Source organism: Gymnoscopelus microlampas (genome assembly GCF_963454915.1).
Source record: "Gymnoscopelus microlampas genome assembly, chromosome: 16".
Taxonomy (NCBI): domain Eukaryota; kingdom Metazoa; phylum Chordata; class Actinopteri; order Myctophiformes; family Myctophidae; genus Gymnoscopelus; species Gymnoscopelus microlampas.
Genome location: NC_139953.1, coordinates 39,428,963 through 39,450,807, shown reverse-complemented (window position 1 = coordinate 39,450,807; position 21,845 = coordinate 39,428,963). Strand labels below are relative to the sequence as shown.

Below are 21,845 nucleotides of genomic sequence, written 5' to 3'. Positions count from 1 at the left end.
TGTTTTGTCCGCCTGGCAGCACAGGGCCGCGGTGCTTCTGTCAGCTCTTTTCACTTCCTCCCTTTCAGCCTCGCTGTCCTTGTGTCGCTACAGTAAAAACGGGAACAATGAAAGCACTGACTGTCGGAGCCTTGGAAGCTTTAACTTAAAGACTCCACCGAAAAAAAAATGTGTTGTGGTGGTTTTGAAGCTTAACCATGAAAACCCTTGGTGGTTTCTTGCACTCTAGCATATTATCTCTAAAAAAGCTTTAATATCGTCGTTGTCAGACCAGGAACCTTATTTCAACTTTAAATGAAGGTTCATCATACTACAGTGTCACACAAACGTTGCAAAAATAGCTGATGTAGGCCTGGGCCGCTGGTGTGGCGGTCTGGGCACTTGGCTGCAATGCAGCCTGACAGCATGTCGTGGGTTCGAATCAGTGTTGATTTTGTCGACTAAAACTATGACGAAAAATGTTAGTCGACTACCTTTTTTTCAATGACAAAAACTTAATTAAAAAAAAAAAAAACTAAGCTATGATGACTAAAACTAAGACTAAATATGTTGACAATTTTGTCAACAAATAAAAACTAGACTAAAATGTTAGTGAGGGACTAGTGGAGAAGAGATCCAGTAGAACTAAAAGACACTTGGGTGTTGCGCTCTGAAAATAGCAGATCTACAAGCTCACAACCCGTCGCGCTGCGACGGGTTGTGAGCTTGTAGATCGGCTATTTTCAGCATGCAACCAAGTGTAAAATCAGCCTTTTAGACGCCATCAAGGCGCCAACAAAATACATTTTAGTCGACTAAATCTACTGTAGATAGATTTGGTCGACTAAAATCTTATGATATTTAGTCGACTAAAACTAGACAAAAAGTAATACATTTCGGATGACTCAAATATGACTAAAACTAAATGGAATTTTATTCAAAAGACTATGACTAAAACTAAATCAAAATTTGCTGTCAAAATCAACACTGGTTCGAATGCCTATCCCGACGACCTTTGCTGCGTGTCACTCCCCATCAAATATCGCGGCATAAAATATATATAAACAAAATATAAGGCATAAAAGCCCAAAAATACATTTATAAAAAATGTAATTAAAAAAAATAAGCAAAATAGCTGATCTACAAACTCACAGCCTGTCGCATCGGCATCACGCTGTAGATTTTTGTTATTTTTGCTATTTGCGAAAACTTGTGAAAGTGGTTACTGTAAGTGGTTAAGCATAATTGTTTAGGTGGAGTAGGGCTTTAAAAGGGGTGTTGTGTTGTTGTCGTATAGTAGCAGCAGTCACCAGACTCCACCATGTTGCAACATGTACTGTATGCTGGATTTCTCCTATGAATGAGAGTCATCATCATCGACGACGCATTGTGTGATGTGGCCATACTTCTTCCATGATTCAAACCATTACTTTAACCCATTAAAACCGGGAAAGCATCATGTTTAACCACTTTAACCATTATTTTGTACTTTGGCTCATTGCCGTGTTATGAGCTTGTAGATCTGCTGATTTTTTTTGCAAATCTTGAATATAATTTACATATATTTTTAAAGTAAACATTTTTAACTCTTTAAATATTTGCTTCTGGGGGGTCCCTGGAACAACATATTTTGAGATGGCGGTCCGCGGCCCAAATACATGTCATTTTGGGGGCCCTTGACATGAAAAAGTTTGAGAACCACTGATTATGGCAACATACGTTGTTTTCAAAAATCTGTTAGGATTTAGAAGACATTTGTAGAATCCCCAGAAGCAAAGATTTCAGTTACAAATGTTCGCTTTAAAAGATGTATATTCAAAGATTTGCACAAATGTTCATGATTTTTCAAGAAAAAATGTGATCTACAAGCTCATAGCAGCTTGTATATCTGCTATTTTTGAATAGCCAAAGTGTAAGATAATGGTTAAAGTGGTTAAAATCTAAAATGACAGATGCTTTCCCGGTTTTAATGGGTTAACACTTCAACCCTAGCATCCCTATTCTGGGCAAGCCATAATAGCCAAAACATTTGGTGAAAATAGCCTATCTACAAGCTCACAACGCATCAGGTTGCAACAGTGAGCTTGTGAGCTTGTGGATTGGCTATTGTCGGCAAAGAGATTTGGTGAGGATTAGGTGAGGATTAAAAAAAAAAAGTTGTTAATGACATTATACAGTATAGCCGGGTTTAAGTGGTTATGGAACGCTGTTACTCTTGTTACAGTTTTAGTTGCTTCACCTGGTCAGACAACCATGGTTGTGTCCTGGTGAAGCAAATAATACAGTGAAAGGACATTGCTGAGTGCTGCCTTCTCTCTCTTCTCTAAACCCCTGTGTATGACAAATATTTTGGTCTAGTATACCCGTGGTTCTCAACCTTTTCCAGGCCGCGACCCACCAAAATAATCATATTTGAACTGACAAGCACTTGGAATTGCAGGAGTTGAGGCATTCAATTTAGTTTGACTCGGTTCCACAGATGAATATATATAAATAGCAGATATACAAGCTCATAGCATGGCACCGAGTGCCACGCTATGAGCTTGTAGATCTGCTATTTTTGAATAAATCATGAAAAATTGTTCAAATCTTTGAATATATATATTTTTAAAGCGAACATTTGTAACTCAAATCTTTGCTACTGGGGGTCCCTAGAACTAAATATTTTGAGATGGGGGGGGTGGGGGTCCGCAGTCAAATGCATATCATTTTGGGGGTCCTTGACATGAAAAAGTTTGGAAACCACTGATATCACAGCAACATAAGTATTTCAGAAAACTGTTGATTTTAGAAGACAATTTTGTAGAATCAGCCTCAGGTCTTAATGGGTTAAAACAAATCATCTGGACCCCACAAATCACCCACTGCAGTATGATGTCATGGTGGTGACAGCCCTATACATGGGGTGGTGGGGTTTAACTGTTAGACCCTCTGGCCTCCCTGCTAACGAGGTGGTGTCCAGGAAGCCTATAGGAGGGAAGTCCTCCTCCCACCCTGCTGGGCCGGGCGGGGGGGTGCTGTCCTGACCTGCCCAGCCCCATGACCCCACTCACCCCCCCACGTCCCATGTGTGTGTGTGCTGTCCTGACCAGTGTTGCCATGTCTGCTTATTATTACAAGTTTGTTTTTTTCTGTAAAAGTGTCTTGCGGGTTGCAGTTTTTTGGGCTTGTTTCCAAAATGTTGTTTTAACCCATTAAGACCTGAGGCAACACCTGAGGCAACACTAAATGGCAACACTGCCCGTGACCCCACTCACCCCATCCTGTGCTGCAATACATAATTATGACCTTAGAGTGTCTCGTTACTCTGGTGCTCCATATACAGACAGTGGTGTAAAGTAACTGAGTACATTTACTCAAGTACTGTACTTAAGTACAATTTAGGTGTTTTTACTTAACTGGAGTATTTTCAGTTTTCAGTACTTTTACTTCTACTCCACTACATCTCAGAGGCAAATATTGTACTCCACTACAATTATTTGGAAACTTCAGTTGCTAGTTAGTTAGTTACTTTGTAGATTGTGACTATTATTACAAAACATGCATTAAATCAAATCAACATACTGTATTTATAGTTCATGTTCTTGGTGGACAAAGGCCCGCAGCAGAGACTGAACCCAGAACATCTAAAGGTACACGTGGCTCCAAAGGTTAATGTATAATGTGGGGAGCAACATCTCAATGCCACAGTGAGACAGGAGACACAGTACAGGACCATAACGCACCTGTATTACTGTAAAGGTAAACAGGATCTGCTATAAGTGCTCAAATAATGGCAGTAGCAGACGATCTCTCCTATCACTGTCCCTTTCTATAACAGCAGAGATAAGGGCAGTAAACAGTTGGGCTACATCCTGTATGAAGCCATTTCATTTGAAATAATATTATTGTGCACCAGGGCGGTAGTGTAGTGGGCACCACACAACAGACTCCTTGTTAGGACTCTGCTCTGTCGCAGCACGCTGTGTGTCCCCGACACACTTTAGCAACCAGCGTTGCCAGATTGATTTTGCGACAGAAAACAAGCAACCAGGTCTATGAAAATAAGCCAAAAAGAAGCAACTATATATAGGTGAGGTCACATGAGTACGTTAACTTTTTCATGTCAAGGACCCCCAAAAATTATATGTATTTGGCCGCAGATCCCCATCAAAATATTTTGTTCCAGGGACCCCCAGAAGCAAAGATTTGAGTTAAAAATGTTCACTTTAAAAATATTCAAAGATTTCTGAAAAGGTGACTGTACAGGTAGCAGAATGGAAATGTACAGTGATGACATAACAGGTGGAGGACATTTCTAGCTCTACATGCTGTGTTGACTGTAGTTGGTAGGTATAATATGCAAGGGATAATCAACTGGGAACCGCTCATTATTGAGAAATAAACCCTCATAGGGTGATTTTGACCCTGACACAAAGCGGGGTGGGTCTTCATCCCGTTTATTACACAGCTACGTAATAAAGAAATTAACAAATTGACCCAAAAGTAACGACAGAACGATTTAATTAAATGATTTTAAAAGGATTTCATCGCTCGCGGTCATGAAAGTAGTCTATTAATGTATGCCAGGCGCGTTCAGTCCAACACGGTCAGCTACTCTTTGATTATTATTTTTTTATATAAAAAATTGAATCATTTTGATTTTAGTTGTAGACAAATCTTCTCTTCTGGTGGTCCCTGACACAAAATATTTTTCAGATGGGGGGTCTGCAGCTAAATATATTTTGGGGGTCCTTGACATGAAAAGGTTTGAGAACCAGTAGGCCTACTGTGCGCCATTAAGGGTTGACGTGGGTTATGGCTAAACCATGCAGCAGGTTGCATGTCCTCTCTGTCAACAGGGCTGTCTCTGCTCAAGGATTATTCAACAGGAACAAAGGCTGATGAGGGATTATAGATGCCTACATTAAAGTTGCATCATCATCATCATCATAGCTGTCACCGGGCGGAAACCTTGTAAGGCCAAAACCGCTACTTTTCAGGAAATGAAAAAAAAACTAAAACAAGAAATGACAATGACTCAGTCATATTATACCAGCCTGTGGCAAGTTGAAACCCTTGAAAACTACTGTCATGACTCTTGCATCTAAACATTACCAACATTAAGGTGCCTTTTGCATCTAAAGCTCATTATGGATTTATTCATGCACTCTTACAGGCACAAACAATGCAACATCTAACTGTAAAAAAACAACAACAAAAAAAGACAACTACTAGGCTTCTTTCTAATAAAAACTGCAGTTTTAAATAACATATTCAATTCCTTTTCACACTGTTTCAGAGCAAATTTCATTTACTGAATATAGACCAATTTCGCTTCACACAAGCTGGTAAAAAAATTAATGGATCCAATGTAGTTATTTAGTCACACAGCGCTCTTGTTAATGCTTTGGTTCGATATTTATAAAAACACACACACAAACACACACACTTACCACTTTACACTTTACCTTTATACACTTTTCTAAAGCATAATGAAAAATAGCCGATCTTAAAGCTCACAAGTTTTGTGTTGCAAATAATGCGATGCGTTTTATTATTGTATAGGTCTGCTATTTTTGCTATTTGTTTTTGTTTTGTTTTTATTCTAAAAAGTAACAGTTTTTGGGACATATGAGGTTTTACCACCCGACAGCAACGATTTAATGAAATGGAGGTTAATAGGGTGTAGAAGGAGGAGGCGAAACGCTGTCCTTTTTGGGGGATTAGATCATATCTAAAAAGTGGATTTGTTTTGGTTGTTGTTGCGTGTGAGTGTTTTGTGCACGTGTGTGTGAGTGGGTGTTGATTTGATCTGAGGAGAGAGAGAGGGTGCAGTGCAAAAGCAGGAACCCAGATTGGGAGAAGTCTCCGTTTGTCTCTGAGTACAAAGCATCACAATAATTTAACCCATTAAGACCTGAGGCGATTCTTAAAAATGTTGTCTAAATCCTAACAGTTTGTATAACTGCTATTTTTGAATAGCCAAAGAAATCTAAAGTGACATATGCGTTCCAGGTCTTAATGGGTTAAACCAAGTTAATCATTAAGTACGTTAGCTGTTCAAAAATAGCAGATCTACAATCGTGCCGTGCTGCAAGCTTGCACATCTGCTATTTTTTAACGTAAAAAAAAGAAAAGGTTTTGAATAACAAAGAATACAAAGAATAACTGTTTGTTAACGTAACTATTTGTAAGGATAACTTAGCTTGCACATTTACTGTATGTTTTATATGTACACATTAACTGTCTGATAGGTAGTTGGAGGGCATGAAGAGACATACAGAAAACTTTGTATGTATACGTGCAAACGTACGTGTGTGTGTGTGTGTGTGTGTGTGTGTGTGTGTGTGTGTGTGTGTGTGTGTGTGTGTGTGTGTGTGTGTGTGTGTGTGTGTGTGTGTGTGTGTGTGTGTGTGTGTGTGTGTGTGTGTGTGTGTGTGTGACTGGTATAATGAGGGGACAGATCGTATTGGCTGTCAGCCCAGCCTAACACCCGAGGTGTATGTCTAATGTAAATGTATAGTTTAATTTGAACAATCAAGGCGGATATCACTGGATCTCATCTCTCTCTCTCTCTCTCTCACTCTCACTCTCTCTCTCACTCTCTCTCACACACACACACACACACACACACACACACACACACACACACACACACACACACACACACACACACACACACACACACACACACACACACACACACACACACACACACACACACACACACACACACACACCAGGAAGTGGAATCAGTGCCATTGCCATGATGTTATCCAGGGGTGGAAGAAGTACTCTATTTCTTTGTTGAGTAAAATTACCTAAGTATTGGCATCAATATATACATACAGTACCAAAGTAAAAGCAAATGTTCCCCAAAAGTTCTAACTTAAAAAAGCAAAACAAAGCTGATCTACAAATACATTCATCAATTTGGGGGTCCTTGACTTGAAAAAGTCTCCTGTTACTGAACAAACACTCTATAGCAATGAGATTACAAAGAATATAGAGCTATTTAACACTGATTTTAACCAAAGAAAATCACTTACCCTACCTTTTAATTTAGTACTTGAGTGAATGTACTCGGTTACCTTCCAGCACTGATGTTATCCACACAGTGCACTAGGGAAGGAGGAAACGGGAAGTAAAGGTCAGAGCTTTAGATGTTCATATTCATTCAGTGCAGGTAAACGGCTCTAATCTGAGCAGGAAGTCACAAGTTGTCAGTTCCCACATTTGCATCCCAGAAGAAGTCACTCTTACGGTTTGGTTTGGTTTGATTGATTTAATTGCAAGCAAACATCACATTGAAAGTTTAGAGTTTAGTTTAGTCATGTTAATTTCAAATTATGTTAACAAAAACAGAAAAAAAAAATTGCATCGAAATCACAGAGAAAAACACTTAAACTGAATATCAAATTAAATATTGAAAAAAGCAACAAGAAAAGGAGTGAAAAACTCCCACCCCTTTTATCCGTAATTAAATAATTAAGTAATAAAAAAAAAGGTTAAAAGACAATCGAGGATAAAAACACAATAAAGTCAGAGACATATTTCCGTTGTGCTCCATCTCTCACAAAGAAAATCAAGAACATAGTATTACTATGTTCTTGATTTGTTTTGTGAGAGATGGAACACAATGGATGTAATGGTACTTGAGTACATGTACTTAGTTACTTTCCACCACTGCCGTCGGGAAACCAAAGAAAATGCTGGGAGGAATAGCGTTGGAGGCCATGCATCGTGCGATCCAAATTTGGTGCTGATCGGATCCTGCGTTCGTGATATATGGCGTGATATATTACGCCAAACAAGAGACTAATGAAACAAAAACAAGAGGCCAGGGTCAACTAATATAAGACTAAATGCCAAAGGGCAACAAGTGAGTGTTGTGTGAAGATACTGTACACACACGTTTACACCAGCGGCCTCTTGCCTTGCTCAAGGGCACCTCATGCCTGATATATAGCCTACTTGGTTCCGTGCCAGTGTTGCGTCCCGGGAATAGCCGATCAACACTACAACACAGCAATGACACTGGCAAGGGTTTCCGTTAGCCGGTATTTACCGGCCATTGACCGATAAAATGTTAATTGGCCGTTAATTATAAACCAAAAATGCTGTTGTTAGGCTATTTTATTATTCAAGCAAGCATATATAGTGACTGTCTGTCTGCAATGGATAAAGGTGTGAGATTTGGTGACACACATAGCCTACATTGCAGCCAAGTAATCAACCTACCTTTCGCCGTCATTCATGATGACATAATTAACATTAACAAAAGAAAACAAAATCTGTAGGTTTTGCATATTAACCCATTAAGACCTGGAACGCATCTGTGTCATTTTTTTATTCGAGCTAAAAGGCATTATTTTACACTTTGGCTATTCAAAAATAGCAGATATACAAGCTCATAGCGCGGCACCGAGTGCCGCGCTATGAGCTTGTAGATCTGCTATTTTTTTTAAATTGTGAAAATGTGTGCAAATCTTTGAATATATATATTTTTAAAGCGAACATTTTTAACTCAAATCTTTGCTTCTGGGGGGTCCCTGGAACAACATATTTTGAGATGGGGGTTGGCGGCCAAATACATATCATTTTGGGGGTCCTTGACATGAAAAAGTTTGAGCATGACTGATATAGAAACATACGTTTACGTTACGGTTGAATGAGATGTAAAGCCCAAAACACATATTAATTTGTTTATAGCCTACTGTGCGACGGAGTCGCGCAAGCAGCAAGCAGTACACTCACGGTCACTTTATTCAGTTCTATTTTGGCAAGCGACACCTCTGCCCAAAAATGGCCTCGCGGAAACCCTGACACTGGCGCGCAACTAAGTATAAATCACCATTATAAGAAGCAGCTTCAGTAGCTCTGTGTGTGTGTGTGTGTGTGTGTGTGTGTGTGTGTGTGTGTGTGTGTGTGTGTGTGTGTGTGTGTGTGTGTGTGTGTGTGTGTGTGTGTGTGTGTGTGTGTGTGTGTGTGTGTGTGTGTGTGTGTGTGTGTGTGTGTGTGCTTGACACATCCACTTCCCGTGGTGGGTCATGAGGTTGCCGTGGTCACCCCCGGTAACATGAGGGGCGTGGCTCGCTCCTCAAAACAACATCGCATCACTTCCTGGTGGGTGATGTCATATCCCCCCCCAACCCCCCCCCCCACACCACATGTTATGGAACAGCCAGACCTCTGCTGCAGCCCACTTCCCTACAACACACACACACACACACACACACACACACACACACACACACACACACACACACACACACACGCATGCACACACACACACACACACGCACACACAAACCCACCTTTGCAACTGTACTTGTGAGAACTGTGTTAAAAGCACACACTCTTCCACCCAATGTCACCTGAAACTTTATAGCTGCCTTTATTATCCCACACGTAACATCCGTTAACATTAACCCATTACAACCTGAGGCCGATTCTACTTAATGTCTTCTAAATCCTAACAGTTTTTTTTTAAAACTTATGTTGCTTATATGAGTGGTTCTCAAACCTTTTCATGTCAAGGACCCCCAAAATTATATGTATTTGGCCGCGGACGCCCATTTCAAAAATATTTTGTTCCAGGGACCCCCAGAAGCAAAGATTTGAGTTCGCAAATGTTCGCTTTAAAATATATGTATTCAAAGATTTGCACAAATCTTTCAGATTTTTCAAAAATAGCAGATATACAAGCTCATAGCGCGGCACTCTGTGCCACGCTATGAGCTTGTAGATCTGCTATTTTTGAAGAGCGAAAGTATAGAATATTGGTTATAGCTAAAAAATACCGGACTTTTACTTGTAACAGAGTGTTTCTACATTGTAGTATTGATACTTTTACTGAAGTAAAAGATTGTTGTACTATTTCCACCACTAGTTGTCAATGTTTTCTGTTTTCATCCTGTGTGTGTGTGTGTGTGTGTGTGTGTGGGGGGGGGTCTTCTCCAGTTAACCTTTTAACCCGGAAGCCGGATTATAATTTATATGCTCGATAGAGTCTAATCCCTGCTGTAATGGATGGCTGAGCAGATTAAGAGTGTGTGTGTGTGTGTGTGTGTGTGTGTGTGTGTGTGTGTGTGTGTGTGTGTGTGTGTGTGTGTGTGTGTGTGTGTGTGTGTGTGTGTGTGTGTGTGTGTGTGTGTGTGTGTGTGTGTGTGTGTGTGTGTGTGTGTGGTAGGGATGTGGTGACGGCAGCTCAAGTTGATGGATTTGTGTAAAAAGACACTTCCTGTGTAGTTGCTAATGATGATGGGAGGCTTAAAGTCAGGTTACAGGCTGTGTGTGTGTGTGTGTGTGTGTGTGTGTGTGTGTGTGTGTGTGTGTGTGTGTGTGTGTGTGTGTGTGTGTGCGTGCGTACGTGACAGGATTTAAGCCAGGCTAATGGTATGTTGAATCTCAAAGCTAAAACAATCCTGTTTTCAAATCACTAAGATGTTAATGAAAGTTAATGATGGTGTGTGCGCGTGTGTGCGTGCATGTGACTTGTGACAAATTAATATGTATGTGGCTGTCATTCCCGTCCTGGGCATGACGTTAAACTGCCCCGTTGTAACTATCACCGTTAATGTAGTCGGTGCACATTTAAGATGCATTCGCAACTTTTGGGAACTGGGAGCTGACCAGTACCGCTAAAAACAGTCTTCTTTTTAGCGGTGCCAACCGCTCTATATCTGACTTTGTCTGTGTGTCCGGGTGTCCGTGTGTCTGTCCGGGTGTGTGTCTGTCCGGGTGTGTGTCTGTCCGAAAAACAAATATTGATGACAACATCAATACGGGGCTCATCAAAGGCACCGCTTCCTTCACACAGGGTGTTTTTTTCTTTTTATGTGGCTTAGTCGGTAGCGTTGTCACCTCATAGCTAGAAGGTCCCGGGTTCGATTCCTGCCGGGGACGCTGTGGGCGCTGGGGGCGTGTCTTCTCCTCCGCGTCATCAGCGCCCATACCCTAGGTGGGGTTGGCGAAAGGGCCTACTCTGTGTGGAGTTTGCATGTTCTCCCCGTGTCTCTCAGGGTAGTTAATACCCTCACCAAAACATGTAGTAACCCTGGTCGCTATACCGCCTCCCCCATGACAGCCGGGGAGCCTGATGGAGGGGAAGGGAACTGGTTGGAATAACGTGTTCCTTCTACGCGCTACGTCCAACCAGGGAAACTCCCCCCTGTCACGTGACAAGAAGGTCAGTTGGCTCTCATGCATTGAAGGAGGCATGAGCTCGGCCCTGGCCTCCCTAGGCTGGTGAGGGGAGTGTAGCGCCCAGGATCCCTTAGAAAATTGGCACCGGGTGAAAAATATGGGTGACAAAATCGCGGGATAAAAATTATTAAAAAAAACAAAACAACCACAGTCACTGGGAGCTGACCAGTACAACCACAGTCTTCTACTGTTGGTCACTGGGAGCTGACCAGTACAACCACAGTCTTCTACTGTTGGTCACTGGGAGCTGACCAGTACAACCACAGTCTTCAGCAATCAGAGAACACAGTAAATGCCTTGCTCAAGGGTATCGTTAAAGTACATCGTCGCTGTGTCGGCCAGAAACCTCTTATCTCCATATTCTAACATGTTTTTTTTTGTAAATTACGGCCTACTTGATCATACTACAGCGTCACTCAAAAGCATCAAAAGCAGCAGATCCACAAGCTTGAAACTTTACTTTTGATGTTTCGTTTATTTGGATCCTGAAAAGCATAGCTTCCGAGTGTACCTTTTTCACATGTATGTACCTAAACTGTTCATCTAAGACTAAGTGACAAGAAGGTGAATCTGAAAAACTGGTCAAACATTTGCCAAATTGTCAAATAATAAGGAAGAGGAAAAAATTCTCACAACCTATCACCTATTCACTATATTTATCTGTGGAACCGAGTCAAACTAAATGTAATGCCTACAATTCCAAGTGCTTATCAGGATGGTGTGGGGGGGGGGGGGGTTCAAATATGATTAATTTGGGGGGTCCCGGCCTGAAAAGGTCGAGAACCACACTAGTGTGTGTGTGTGTGTGTGTGTGTGTGTGTGTGTGTGTGTGTGTGTGTGTGTGTTAGTGTGTTGTTGTTGTAGGCTGCAGTGGTGCGTGGACATACAGGATGTAGTAGCAACGGTGTCAATAACACAGGCTCTGGCATAATTTATGATGGTGTGCGTGGGTGTGTGTGTGTGTGTGTGTGCGCGCGAGCGAGCGTGCATGCATGCATGCGTGTGCACGTGCGTGTGGGTCATGCCAGTGCAGCTGACCGGATAGCAGGGTTTCCGTTAGCTGGCATTTACCGGCATTTGGCCGACTAGAATTTCAATTGGCCAGTAAGTAATACAAATATTGACGGACATCTTTTGCCAGGAATAAATATATAAATATATACAGTATATGTATTTATTTATTTAATATTGTGATTGAATATGAAGGGGCAGAAAGCTAAACCAAGCAGTCAACTGTCAACCAAAGGTATCTCATGACACTTTACATAATCATTGCTGTCGGGCAAAAGCCTCTTATCTCCATATTTCAACTTTTTTTTTTTTTTGTCCCTGGAACAACATATTTTGAGATGGGGGTCCGCGGCCAAATACATATACATTTTGGGGGTCCTTGACATGAAAAGGTTTGAGGACCACTGATATAGAAACAGAAGTTTTTCAGAATACTTTTGGGATTTAGAAGACATTTTGTAGAATCGGCTTCAGGTCTTAGTGGGTTAAATTTGAATCCTGAAAAGTTAACAGTTTTTGACATAATATGAGTTTTCCCCCCCCAACAGAGACGATATAGAGCAGAGGCCAAGGCCATACTCTTCTTTCATTTTCAGTAATTGATGAGACGAGAGGAGTCAAGAGACAATACTACAAGGTGGTGGTGGTTGTACTCATTAGCTGCTGCCTGGTAAACCCTCCCTCCGGAAATCTCATTTACACCAAACGGACGAGCCTATCAGCGTCGTCGCACATCGTTCTATGATTGACAGCGACAGTTGGCCAATCAGGTGGCGAGTTCGAGTGAGCCCGAATGGCACCGAGTGCAGCCTGAATGCAGCCGACAAAACACGAACGGCAGCCATCTTTTCTGTCCGCTATTTTCTCCACTGTTTTTTTTACTTCAAAAAGCTCTCAAACTTCTATTTTGAGGCACGGAATGTACTTATAAGATATCGTTTGGATAGAATTTAGTTGTTTAACTTCATACATGTGGTCAATTAATCATGACAGAGCCTATTTAAAAATAAAATTTCAGAGAACCGGCCGGGGCGGGCAGTGACACACATGTATCCGAATAAGGCAACCTATTTTGGGCATGGCCGTCTCAAAAGTCCCGTTGCGTCACATTAGTCTGGTGAACTGCTGATTGGCTGAAGGGGAAAAACGATCATTGGCTGAAGGGGTTGTCAGTCAACGGTATTACTCCCACCCAACTCCAGCCCACAGCCAATATTGCAGAATGGGCGATCAGGCCAGACTCACTCCTGAAATCAAATGGAAATGAGATTTCCGGAGGGAGGGTTTACCAGGCTATGTACTTATAGGGTTGGGATAGTTTTTGTTATTTCGTTAACAATAATAACCTTGCTACTGACATGATATCATGGGGAGAAGTTCATTTAGACGCACGGATCGGTGGTAAAGTACTTCTGCCACGAGCAGCAGGGCTCAGACCATAGTTACAGTACACTCACGATAAAGAGATTAAACTGTTTTGTGTCATTATAGGAACAAGCTGTACCCAAAACAATAGATACCAGGCCTGTCTGTGCCATGGCATCTTGACCCTTATAATATTATCGCCTCTGTCGGGTGGAAACCTCATATGTCCGAAACAGATCTACAAGCTCAAAGCGCGTCGTTTCGAGCTTGCAGATCTGTTGCTTTTCATGCTTTTGTGTGATACTGTAGTACAGGGGTCTTCAACATTTTCAGCCCAAGGACCCCTTCCTGAAAGAGAGATGAAGCAGGGACCCCCACTACATACTGTGTAAAATTCTATTTTTATAGATTTCATAGACCCAACACCAAACCTCTTTGCCAAAAATAGCCGATCTACAAGCTCACAACGCCTCGCAGCGCGAGGCGTTGTGAGCTTGTAGATCTCCTATTTTTGGCGTAAGTTATCTTCAGAATAGGGATAATTGGGTTCAAGTGGTTAATGTAAAAAAATAATAATAATAACACAAAAATTTGGCAGCGCCCCTGTAGTAACTCTGAGGACCCCATAGGGGTCCCGGACCCCCTGTTGAAGACCCCTGCTGTAGTATGATCAAGTGGGAACGTGTTACTTTACGAAATAGAATATGAATCAGAATTTATTGTCACATGACATCACAGGTTTACAGAAGTAAAAAAAAGTGGGTGAAATTCGTAGTTCCCATCGTATCGTTATTTCCATGGGAAAAAAAAGAAAGGGAAGAAAAGAAAGAATGGAGATAAGAGGTTTCTGCCCCGACAACAGCGATATGCAAAATGTCAGAACGTCATGATATCCATGTCCAAAAGCGCCACTCCAGCTCAATGTGGACGCCATGTCGCGGTCACCTGAACCTTCCTTGGCATCGTCGTCATTGATGAAACGGTAACATAACAAGCAAGAAAATAAGTGAAGGTGAAACAGATGGAAAGCCTGAAACGTGTTTCTTTACGTGTTCTTTATTGTCACGTGTAAAACAGTGGGTCATTTGTTTCTGTGCAAGCCCCATAGTTTTTTGTTTTGTTTTTACCAGCTTGCAAAGCAAGAGACTGAGTCTAGTCAACACTTTCTCAACACTTTCTCTACATGTTTTCATCATTGGCTGTCCTTTAAGCCAATGGGGATACTTTCCCACACTCTGAACGGGCGGTCGTCCTTCCAAGCTATGACACTAGACACGCCTCTCGCCACTTTGGCAGTGTTGCCAGATTCTGCGAGAGAAATAAGCAACAGGTCTAAGCCAATGGGGAGCCACTAGCAGTGTTGACAGATTCTGCGAGACGAATCAGAAAAAACAGAAAGCAAGCTGGTATACAGTCGTGTCTTGTTTATAGATGTTTTGGGGGGCTTTTTATGCCTTTAGTAATAGTGAAGTAAGATAGAGAGAGAGAGAGAGATGGGGGAGTGACACGCAGCAAAAGGCCGTCGGGATCGGGACTCGAACCCGCGACGTGCTGTCAGGCTACATTGGAGCCTATAAGGTGCCCGGACCTCTAGGTCAGCAGTCCGGGCCGCTCCATTGTTTGTAGTTGAAAAAAAAGAAAGAAGGGTACTCCGAGGAACATGAACTCGCTAACCCTTTCCACTGCAGCTCCATCGATATGAAGACGGGCGCATGCTCTCTCTCCTTATGGCATTGGTTCTCAAAGTGGGGTCCAGGGACCCCCAGGGGTCCTTGAGGGAGTTCCAGGGAGTCCCCAGCTAAATATAGATAGATTAGGAACCAAATGGACCCTTATGGGTCTGTAACTCTGAGAGTGTACAAATGGAACCAAACCATTTGGTTCCATTTGTACACTCTCAGACAGGGGCGGACTGGCCATTTGGCATACCGGGCATATGCCCGGTGGGCCACTGGGGGAAGAAGTACTCAGATGTTTTACACCAGAGACTGCCAGGAGAACTGATCTCATCTCTGTAGGCAGACACTAAACGTCGTTGACAATCCGACCTATCACTGTCGTGTGTGTCATCAGCGTACTTGAGGATGATGTTTGTTTTGTCGTGTGTCTGGGTAGTCATGCGTGTACAGTAGGCATGTAACGATTTATCGTAAATCGATTAAAATCGATTCAAGCTGGTGACAATTTAAATCGATTTAATACAAAAATTATCGTGATGCAAAAAGATGAGGGCGCGTAAAGAAAAGAAAAGAAAATACAGGATCTTTGTAAGAGAATTGATTTAAAAAAACAGTTTTCAGTAATTTGCTACTGTATTGAAAAGAGGATAAGAGAAAACACAGTATTGTAAAAAAAAAGAAAAAAGAGAAGAAATACTGGATTTGTGTAAGAGAGAGAGAAAATAAATATATATTTTTCAGTCATTTGTCTGGAAAATTATTTTGTGTTTTAAAAAATCGTATCGTGAACCTAGTATAGTGATTCGAATCGTATCGTGACGTGAGCTGAGCGAATCATCATTACACGCCTAGTGTACAGTCAGGGAGTAGAGGAGAGGGCTCGTCACACATCCCTGGGGCGCTCCAGTGCTGCTGAGGGTCAGGGGGTCCGCTGTGATGCTGCTCATTACTCTCGCAAACCTGGCGTCGGTTTTGACAGGAAGTCTAGTATCCAAGTCACACATGCTTGGGTGTAGCTCTATAGGCCTCTCAGCGTTGTGTGTCAAAGTGTTGCTGAAGACAATGGTGTAGCTGTAGTCCAACAACTATACGAACGGACTTGCCCTTCAGATTCTAGTCATCCGTGTAAGAGAGGACGGTGTGAAGAGCCGTGGTCAATCGCGTCGTTGTTGGATCTGTTTTGACGGTTATGCCAAACTGTCACGGGTCCAGCGATGCAGCAGTGTTGATTTTAACAGTACATTTTTATTTAGTTTTAGTCATAGTCTTTTGAATACATTTTCATTTAGTTTTAGTCATCTGAAAGGTTTTAGTTTTAGCCTAGTTTTAGTCGATTAAATATCACAAGATTTTAGTCAACTATATGTACTGTTGATTTTGTTGACAAAAATGTATTTTGGCGGTGCCTTGATGGCGTCGTAATTGCTGATTTTACACTTGGTTGCATGCTGAAAATAGACGCGATCTGCAAGCTCTCAACACGTCGCAGCGCGACGCGTTGAGAGCTTGCAGATCGTCTATTTTCAGACCGCAACACCCGAGTGCAACCAAACATAAAATGACTTGTCCGTTAGTTCTACTGGATCTCTTCTCCCTCACTAACATTTTTGTGTAGTTTTTATTTGTTGACAAAATTGGCAATATATCTAGTCTTAGTTTTAGTCATCATAGTCATCATTTATTTAGTTTTCGTCAGTGAAAAACGGTAGTCGCCGAAAATCTTTCGTCATAGTTTTAGTGAACGGAATTAACACCTGCGAGGCAGGTATAGCGTGGAGAAGACGTATTCTCTCAACCGGCTTCTCGAAGCATTTGCTGACTATTTGGGGTGAGAGCGACAGGTCTCCAGTCAGTCAGACAGACATGTCACCTTGGATGTCTTGGGGATGTTGTGGGCACAATATTGGACACATTTTGAAGCCTGCCAGGAGGGAGCACAGCCTGGAGAGAGGGAGAGATTGGGAAATCTAGGGTTAAACAACATTTTTGCACACACACCTGTATTACATATGTTACCTTTAGCCGGTAAATTAGAATGTTATTGGATAACGTTGGCCGGCCCTAAAACAATGCCTAGCAGAAACCCTGCCGGATGTGTCTGATTGTATGCATGCGTGCTTTGTGTGTTCAGGTGTAGGAGGGCGTGTGTGTGTGTGTGTGTGTGTGTGTGTGTGTGTGTGTGTGTGTGTGTGTGTGTGTGTGTGTGTGTGTGTGTGTGTGTGTGTGTGTGTGTGTGTGTGTGTGTGTGTGTGTGTGTGTGTGTTTCTGTGTCTGTGTGTGTGTGTGTGTGTGTCTGTGTGTGTGTGTGTGTGTGTGTGTGTGTGTGTGTCTGTCTGTGAGTGTTTGTGTGTGTGTGAGAAAGACAGATTTACTGCCGGTCTCCTAATGAGCTAATTGTGTGCCTTCCGCTGTGGGCCTGAATGGTGTGATTTCCTCCTCGTGTCACCGTGCCCCCGATGAGCCCGTCATGCAGACCTCTCAACCTGCACAGCAACCCTGGCTTCCTCTATAGCCTGGGTCGGAACCCCATTTTTAATACCTCAAAAAGAAAAAGACCATTACTGCATCAAATGTCATCAACAAACTATAAATACTGGTCAAACATTGTCTAAATTGTCAAATGATATAAGAACATTGTGAAAATAGCAGATCTACAAGCTCACAACCCCCCCCCACCCGTGTCAGGGTGGGGGCTCCCCAGTTCAAATTATGATTATTTTGGGGGGGGTCACGGCCGAAAACCACCGCTCTATAGCAGTGGTTCTGAAACGTTTTTATGTCAAGGACCCCCAAAATGATATTATTTGGCCACGGACCCCCATCTGAAATGGTTTTGTGGCAAAGACCCCCAGAAGAGAAGATAACATCTTTTGTTTTAATCAAAATCATCAAAACATTAAAAAAAATATATAAAAAATAGCAGATCTACAAGCTTGCAGTGCGTCACTTTGTGCCGCTTGTAATATTTCGAGATGGGGGTCGGCGGCCGAATACAAATAATTTTGGGGTCTTTGACGTGAAAAGGTTTGAGAACCACTGATATTATCAAGTTTTTCAGAAAACTGTTTAGGATTTAGAAGACATTTTGTAGAATCGGCCTCAGGTTTTAATGGGATAAGCATCAACCCTCTTGTTCCTCTTTTTTGGTCTTTTTCCAGTTCCCGGAGTGCGGCTTCTTCGGCATGTACGACAAGATCCTGCTGTTCCGCCACGACCTGAGCTCTGACAACATCCTTCTGAGGCTGACCACCGCCGACGACATCCATGAGGGGGATCTGGTGGAGGTCGTACTGTCCGGTACGTTGTAGTGTGTGTGTGTGTGTGTGGGTTTATCGTGATAAAAAAACGCTCACAATAATCGTATCGCGGAGATCACTGCTGGAAGTGAAACAGATGGCGAAATTAATACCTGGATCGCTGTGGGGAATGTTTTACCTACTTGATCATACAGCTTCACACAAAAGCATCAAAAGTAGCAGCGCTGAGCACAGAGTCTTCTCGGATCCACTCGGGTATACATAATGATAAACAGACCTATGAGGTCCGAGACGATAGAACCCGAACCGACCGAGTGATTAGGGTAAAACACGGAATCCGGACCTGTGAAGACCTTTATAGTTCACGTACCTCGGGAACTGTTCGGACCGACTTCACATTTGAGCACGCACGCCGCAGACGACCCGAGGGAGTTCAGTACACGGCGTCGAGTCGGTCCTTCCTTCATCAGGTGTTACCAATGATACTAATGAAGGCTCTGTTCCATTCTGGTCGAACACAGTCAGGGTTCTGATGTTGTGCATGTTGGCTCACTGGAAACACACTGCTACACCACTCTGGTTCAGAGCAATGGGGGTCCTTGAAATTAAAAGAAAGTTTGAGAACGACCCAATAACAAGACATACCATCTCCGGTTTACTTCCCGTATATGCGTGACGTAGGTGGACGCCTTTTTAGGAAACGTAGGTTGGAGTGTAGGTTGGAATCCAGTTATTATTTCCAATGGAAGACTGAACGTGAACACAGCTTCTGAACTATTCTTTATGGTCACTGAACTAAATATTGGACCCGATCGTCACAAGCCACACAATATTTACAATATTTTCACACTAAAATGTTTTTCTTTTAGAGAGACCAATCAGGAGAAAATCAACGTAATTATCGACCTTTCTCTGTCCCAGCATCACACTCTCGCGGGATCTAGGACCAGTAAACATTGGACGTTTGCGACATTTGCCGTCAGACGCCGGCGCCCACTTAGGAGACCATTTGTAGGATTTGTGTACCAAATAGTGTCTCCAATTGGGATGGTCTATCTTCATAAATTAACCATCGTTGACTAAATGAAACAGAGCCTAGCTCATTAGTATTGGTAACACCTGTGAAGGAAGTAAAGGAAGCGGTCCAATTTCCTTCCAATTATGGCTGCTGCATGTGCATAGAGCCCATAGGGCAAGTATCAAGTACTGTATGACTCCAGTCCTGGAGGTCGAGTGCTTTATTGTGCAGCGCTGCAGTATAGCCAGTGTGAGGAGGAGGGGGTCAGAGAGTATGAAACACCGGTGTGAGGAAGGGTCAGAGGGGTCAGAGAGTACATGTCATAAAACACCAGTGTGTTGAGGGCAGGTCATCCTAACAGCCACGCTGCCCCCCCCCACCACACAATAGCTCCTTTGTTTACACGTTTCCCCTGATAAACACCCGTCACAAACACACACGCACACGCGAGCACGTACACACGCACACACACACACACACACACACACGCACGCACACGCACACTAGTGCCGTGTGTGTCTTTACTTACTTGTAACATTGCATTTGAACCATGACTTTGAGACATATAATATTTTACATTTATGGGTGCAACAGTTATATCATCTTGTTATTGTGGAACTATGTCACACCAATATTACGCTGCTTGTACCTGTATGAGGCTCTTGAATGCAGCTTGTTCTAACGACCCCTATTACAGTGGTTCTCAAACTTTTTCATGTCAAGGACCCCCAAATTGACACTTATTAGCCCGCGGACCCCCATTTCAAAAGATATGCCAGGGACCCCCATAAGAGAAGATTTTTTACGGCTCTAGCATTGATTCTCAACCATTTTAATTTCAAGGACCCCCAGTTTGACATGCATCAGGCTACAGACCCCCATTTAATGGCATTTCTATCACTTGGACCGCAATTTATATTGTAAAATCTATGTCAATTTAACTCTGAGTGTGTACAAATGGAACCAAATGGACCCGTTAGGGTCCATTTGGTTCCATTTGTACACTCTCAGAGTTACAGACCCTATCATTTAGCTGGGGACCCCCTGGAACTCCCCTGGGGGTCCCCAGACCCCACTTTGAGAACCAATGCCCTATTACTCTGTAGTGTAGTTACAGACAAGACCTGTAAGGGCAAGTTGGGAATGCATGCTTCTAAAAGAGTATTTCTACATTGTGGTATTGCCACTTTTACTTCATTGTTAATGAATAAAATGTAATTGTGTCCAATCTGTATGGTAGAGTATGTTAATACAATATAACTTATACAACATGGGGTGGTTGTATTTTGTCTCCCTGCTCTTCTATTGAGACATTTAGATCGTGTCAAAGGTCACGTCTCACCTAGACACAGGATCTGACACGAATTTTGACCTGATGGTCAAGATTCACTTTATCCCCTGAGAAAGCAGGCAGGCTCTATTAGCTCAATGGTAAAACATGTCAGCAATTGCGCAGGAAACCCGGGTTCAAATCCGGGGGAAGAAGAGGAAAGTTACATAGTGCAGCTTTAAGTAAAAACAAGACATTGGACTACTTCTTCCACCAAAAACAGCTCTGATGCATTGTGGGTGAAATGGTCGTATATTAAGCATGTGAATCCTTATGCTGCGTCGTTCACACTGGCCGATACAAACTATACAAAGCTATACACAGCATATTTGTATAGCTTTGTATCCGAACTTGAAACCAGCTCAACTTTTTTGTGTCTTTGTATCTGCTGTAGCGTTTGTAGCAGCTACACATGTCGGATGTATCTTTGTGTCCTCATGTCGCTGCCGTCCATTGAAAAAGAACAGTACTGGACCGCTGGTCTAGCGGTCCAGGCACCTATAGGCTCAGTGTAGCCTGACAGCGTGTCACGCGTTCGAGTCCCGATCCTGACGGCCTTTGTTGCATGTCGATCCCCCTTCCCATATCTCTCCCCAGTTCCTTTCAGCCTGCTGTCCCGCAGTGTTGATTTCGTCGACTAAAACTATGACGAAAAATGTTCGTCGACTACCTTTTTTCACTGACGAAACCTAGCCCTAACCCTAATAAAAACAAATAAAAACTACGCTACGATGACTAAAACTAAGACTAAATATGTTGACAATTTCGTCAACAAATAAAAACTAGACTAAAATGTTAGTGAGGGACTAGTGTAGAAGAGATCGAGTAGAAGTAAAAGACGCTTGGGTGTTGCGCTCTGAAAATAGCAGATCTACAAGCTCACAACGCGCCGCGCAGCGGCGCGTTCTGAGCTTGTAGATCGGCTATTTTCAGAGTGTAAAATCAGCCTTTAAGACGCCATCAAGGCACCGCCAAAATACATTTTAGTCGACTAAATCAACTGTAGATTTAGTCGA

General features: G+C 42.6%; 1 protein-coding gene across 2 annotated transcripts in view; it reads left to right on the top strand.

Annotated features, from left to right (window-relative positions):
* Positions 1-21,845, top strand: part of LOC311063592 (serine/threonine-protein kinase D3-like) — a 68,100-nt gene that overhangs the window by 8,955 nt on the left and 37,300 nt on the right. For both annotated transcript variants that reach the window (XM_084083101.1, XM_084083102.1), the window contains exon 3: positions 18,383-18,521. In XM_084083101.1, coding sequence (XP_083939227.1) covers positions 18,383-18,521 — 139 coding nt within the window. The remainder of the gene's footprint in view (positions 1-18,382; positions 18,522-21,845) is intronic.